Source organism: Antechinus flavipes, chromosome X (genome assembly GCF_016432865.1).
Source record: "Antechinus flavipes isolate AdamAnt ecotype Samford, QLD, Australia chromosome X, AdamAnt_v2, whole genome shotgun sequence".
Lineage (NCBI taxonomy): Eukaryota > Metazoa > Chordata > Mammalia > Dasyuromorphia > Dasyuridae > Antechinus > Antechinus flavipes.
This window is the reverse complement of record NC_067404.1, coordinates 12,956,951-12,962,224: the sequence shown is the minus strand read 5'-3', so window position 1 is coordinate 12,962,224 and position 5,274 is coordinate 12,956,951. Positions and strand designations below refer to the sequence as shown.

The window sequence follows — 5,274 nt, the reverse complement described above, 5'->3', positions numbered from 1 at the left end:
TCAAGTAAATATGGGCCTGCACATATACAGGTCATAGGAGAAACACAGAAATAATGAAAATAAAATACAGAAAAAGAATTCATACATTCCTGTAAGTTCTTCATCATATCTCTCTATTCCACACACTGTTAATCTCTTGTTTTTATATCATCATTTTCATATTTGGATATTTCCCTCTTTTCTCTCCTAAGGGATTCTCTAATGGATCCCTTTAAGAAAGAATTTTTTTAAAAGTGGGGTTGGTAAGAGAACATTGTACACAGCAACAAGATTATGTGATGATCAATTCTGTTGGATGTGGCTTTCCCCCCCTCTCTACTACTCCTTTCCTCCCTTTCTCACGCATTTTCTCCACTTGCCTTCCCTTTTCTCCTCCCCCCACTCCTTTCCCCTCCCTTTCTCTTCTCACTTTCTTCTTTTTCCTCCCCTTCCCTTCTTCCCCTTTTCCTCCTTTTCTTCCTCTTTCCCCTCTCCCTCCCCTTCCCTTCTTCCTTTCATCTCCTACCCCTTTTCTCTGCTTCCCCTTTTTCTCCTGTTTCTGGCTTTCTAAAAATCATCCTTTGTATTAGATGTTTCTTAAGGGGGAAGGCATCTCTCTTGACAGAAGAAAAAGGTTGAATGTCACCATCTTGAGTGAGTGGGTGATTTGAGTCATCCCAGTACATGCTGTGCTGCCATCTTGAATACCTTGGTGGTGGTGGGGAAAGAAATGACAGCCCTGAGACCTAGCTGTGAGGTGTACTTGGCTCCACTTGGCTCTGCCCTGATCCACCTTAGAGGCTGGCCCTTGATTGGGTGGTGAGCACAAGCACAAGATAGCTCCAGGAAGGAGTCTTTCACCTTGGCTTTTGATCCTTTCAATAAAGGCCTCAGTTGGGGTCCCTGACTGGGAGTTATCCTCTGTCTTTACTCCCACTCCTTGAGATAGCCCTCCCCATGCTGGCCTGATCCTTATTCTGACATCATCTTGCCCCGCCCCTTCCATCACAAGGCCAGTTCTGTTTCTAAGGCGTCTCCAAGGCAGTGTTCCTTATTAGAATCATAGTGGTTGTTAGCCAGCAAGTGGATCCAGAGACTGCTCTGAGGAGCAGTTTTCTCCTGAGATAGAGCCATTCCTTTCCTCCTAAGCTTATCTGCCCCTAAGGGGGCAGAGTGCCTTCTTCCCCAACCTATGTCTCAAAAGACATCTCCTCCTAAACTTACCTTATCTTTTTACTGACCAAGCTGTGGCTTAACCTTTTTTTTTTCTAGGCCAAGATATTGAAAGGTGTCTTCCAGAGGCTGATCTGAGGCATCAGCTTGGGGGAATCAAGGCTCTGAGTTTATAGGACACCAAGCTGATCCTGGCCATCTCCCAATGGCACAAAGGAGAGGTTTTGCCTTTACAGATTCTTCTCTACACTGAACATCAACAAATCAGTGAGTTACTATCCATCTTTGTGTCTTTGCCTTATTTCCTGAAAATAGGAGATCCAGACCCTGAGCCCTAAATAGCACTTAAACCTTCCCTGACCAAGATCTCCCAAAGTGTCTCTGCCCAGATTGAGCTTAGCTGTTGGCCTTTGTGAGCATTGAGTCATAGTTTGCCCCTACCCCCCGCAGCCGTCTCCACTGGGTTTGTGAAAAATTCTTTCTAGATTTGCTTTGATCATATTTCCCTGGACTGAGATGTCAAAAGATGTCTCATCTTAGACTGGCATTGCCAATTTTTCCTCAGATTGAGATCACAAAAGGTGTCACCTCCTGGATTTAAGTCATCTAAACTCTTGAATTCAGGTCTGAGTCTAAGCCACTCCAACCTTTTCTACATACTGAGTCTTATCAAAGATTGACTTTGGGTATTTAATTTCCCCTTCCCCCAAATCCTGAAAGGTTTCTCATAGATTAATTTTGGCTTTTCTTCCCAGAACCAAGATCCCAATAGGAATTATTTCCCAGACTAACCTTGACTACCATCCCTCCTGGAATTAAGATTGTAATCCCAGGCTGTCCCAGGCCATAGACTTTTCTCCCTAGGGAGAGCACCTGCAGTGTGTGAAACTACTTGTGTTTTGGGTCCATTCATCTTTCTGTCCATCCATTATCTGTCTGTTTTTCTTTTTTAATCTGTTCTCCTATTTACAATTCCAAATTTACATGATAGTTTCTTACTCTGAGCAGACTTGAACAACAGCTGTGTCCTGATCTGATTCAGGGTAAGAACTCAGGAAGAGCTTGAGGAGATTCCAGGAGAGTGATCTGAGGTGGAGCTAATATGAATTGGAGTTTGGCTCTTCCCAATTCTCCACTATCCTGTTCTAACAAACATGGAGACCGATTCATTCCTTCTAGAGCTGGAGCCAACTGGAACTTAAACTTCCATAGACTATATGAATCTGAGGATTCAACCAAGCAGAAAGAGAGCACAAAAGATGCCTCCTCATCCACTGGCAAAGTTAATCCAGTCTATTCTGCCTTGTTGAAGAATGAGCTACTAGAAGCTGCAATTGAGAATATACGGGATCCCAAGATAGAGGACCAAATGCAACAACCTTGTCCATCACCCAAAAAGAATCTTTTTACATATGCTCCTGTTACTAAGCGCTGGAGACCTGATATCAACGATGAAGCCTTTCCTTATGTCTTATCTCCCATCAGCAACAAAAGCAAGACATTGCTAACTTCTCAACAAAAACAGATCAGAAAAGTCCCTCAAAGCCCTTTTAAAATTCTTGAGGCCCCTGATCTCCAAAATGACTTCTACTTGAATCTACTAGACTGGTCTTCCCTAAATATTGTCACTGTGGGCCTGGGCACTTGTGCTTACCTTTGGAGTGCTTCTACCTCTCAGGTGGCCAGACTGTGTGACTTGTCTATGGAAGGAGATTATGTAACCTCTGTGGCCTGGTCTGAGCAAGGGAACTTGGTAGCGGTTGGCACAGATAAAGGCTTTGTACAAATTTGGGATGTAGCTACAGGAAAGATACTGTGCACAGTGGAGGGTCATACAGCTAGAGTCAGTGTGCTTGCTTGGAATGCAGACCAGATATCTTCTGGAAGCAAAGACAAAATGATCCTCCAGAGAGACATTAGGGCATCTCCTTTGCAGTCTGAGCGCTGGCTGCAAGGTCACAGGCATGAGGTGTGTGGGCTAAAGTGGTCCACAGATAACCAGCACCTGGCCTCAGGTGGAAGTGACAATACAGTTATGATCTGGAACCTCTGTAGTTTAAGGCCGGTCCTTAAATATACCAAACATGTAGCTGCTGTGAAAGCTATTGCATGGTCTCCCCACCAGCATGGTCTGTTAGCATCAGGTGGTGGGATAGCAGATCGCTCTATCCACTTCTGGAATACACTAACAGGGCAACCTCTCCATCATATCGATACCAGTTCCCAAGTGTGCAACCTCGCCTGGTCCAAAAATAACAATGAGCTGGTCAGCACCCATGGATATACTGAAAACCAGATCTCCATCTGGAAATACCCCTCCTTGACACAAGTAGCTGAACTCACGGGACACACCAACCGAGTTTTGTATATGGCAATGTCTCCTGATGGAAAGGTTATAGTTACAGGGTCTGCAGATGAGACCCTGAGATTTTGGAATGTTTTTCACAAAGCCTGTTCAGCAAAGGAATCTAGATCTGTCCTCAGTCTCTTCACTAAAATCCGATAACTCTTTAACACCACATCCAGAAAGAAGCACACTACTGGAAACACTAGTAACTGATCATCATGAACTGAATCCTAATGATCAACTGGAATGGAAAAGAGGTGGGGTGGGCAGGTGGACCAGGAGAAAGTTTTGAGATTGCTATTAAATTTCTGTTTATGAATCTTGTTGAATAATTTTGGGGAGGATACATGGTTGGGTGGAACCACTCATATAATTCTTCACAAAGGGCGTTCAAAAGAAAACCAAAAAGGCAGGCAGGGAGAGGAGAGGGAACTCCTCCATTTCACTGGGTACCATTTTCTAACAAATTTACTTCCTTGCTTTATCTTCCTTTAGGGCCATGGTGGAGGTGGGAGGTGGAAATGATTAGTAAAGAGGGTTGGGGCATGGTGTAGGCTCTCTGGGACCTCAGATTCAGGGATGTCCCCACCCTCTACTTCAAATACGGAGGTCCATAGGGACCATAGGGATCAAGAGCCTGAAGTTTCATAGGTTAAACCAGAGAAATGAAATGCTTCCATCAAGACCAAGGACTTTTGCTTATCCTGACTCTGGCTGATTCTGAGGACTTCAGCGAGCTAGCCCAGACTTTACATTTTGGTGCCCAACATGTGAACCAAAGACCCTAATTTCACTAAAGAAGTCCCAGGTGACCAGGAAATAAGGTGAGTATTTTAATAGATAAACAGGGAACTTACTTGGTTAAGGGCTAAACTAGTAACCTTTTCTAACTGAAATGGGGCAGATATTAGGAAAAGATTCTCCCCCACCCCCAACTCCACCCCCCAACCCTGACCCGAGGGCATACTTAGGTTGATCAAGAGACAAGGTTTGCTTGTAACTTGGGAGCAAATTGGTGGACTCTTGGATACATTAGAATGCGCGTCTCCTTGGTTCTTCAAGGAAGAAGAAATAGAGGCAGATAATTGGAATCTAGTAGGAGATCACTGTGAATACTATAATGATAAAGGTCCTGATTCAATTTCTTAATGAGGTGAGAGAGGATTTTCTGTAAAACAAGTATGTCAATTATTTTCTCTTTGAACCAACTCTGATGAGAGTAAGATTCACACAATGTTCCTCCCCCTCTCTGAGTTCCCTCAGATATGATAAATTTCCTTTGCTTCTTCATGGGATGTAGTTTCCCTCTTTTTATCCCTCCTTTCCCCCTTTTCTGATATTATCCCTTTTCCATTTCTACTTGCCTTTTTTATGTTATAGCAGTAAAATCAAAGTATACATGTAGTCTTTTTGTATATCCACAACAGAAATACAATTCTCAAGAGTTCCTTTTACCTTTTCTGCATCTCTTGAGTCCTATGGTGGGAGATCATATTTTTTGTTTAATTCTGGTTTTTTCCTTAGAAACAAATGGAATTCCTCTATTTCATTAAATGTCCATGTTCTTCCCTGGAAGAAAATGCTCAGCTTAGCTGGGTAGTTTATTCTTGGCTGCATTCCAAGTTCTTTTGCCTTTCGGAATATCAGATTTCAGGCCCCTCGATCCATTAATGTGGAGGCAGCCAGATTTTGGGTGATCCTTATTGTGGCACCTTGGTATTTAAATTGTTTTTTTCTTGCTGCTTGTAAAATTTTTCCTTAATCTGATAGTTCTG

The 5,274-nt window shown here is 43.2% G+C and overlaps 1 protein-coding gene across 1 annotated transcript; it reads left to right on the top strand.

Moving 5' to 3' along the window:
- Positions 1 to 2,166: 2,166 nt before the first annotated feature.
- Positions 2,167 to 3,818, top strand: LOC127542528 (fizzy-related protein homolog). Its single transcript, XM_051968189.1, has one exon. It carries the CDS (start codon positions 2,255 to 2,257, stop codon positions 3,656 to 3,658), a length of 1,404 nt encoding a protein of 467 aa, XP_051824149.1. The 5' UTR covers positions 2,167 to 2,254; the 3' UTR covers positions 3,659 to 3,818.
- Positions 3,819 to 5,274: the final 1,456 nt, after the last annotated feature.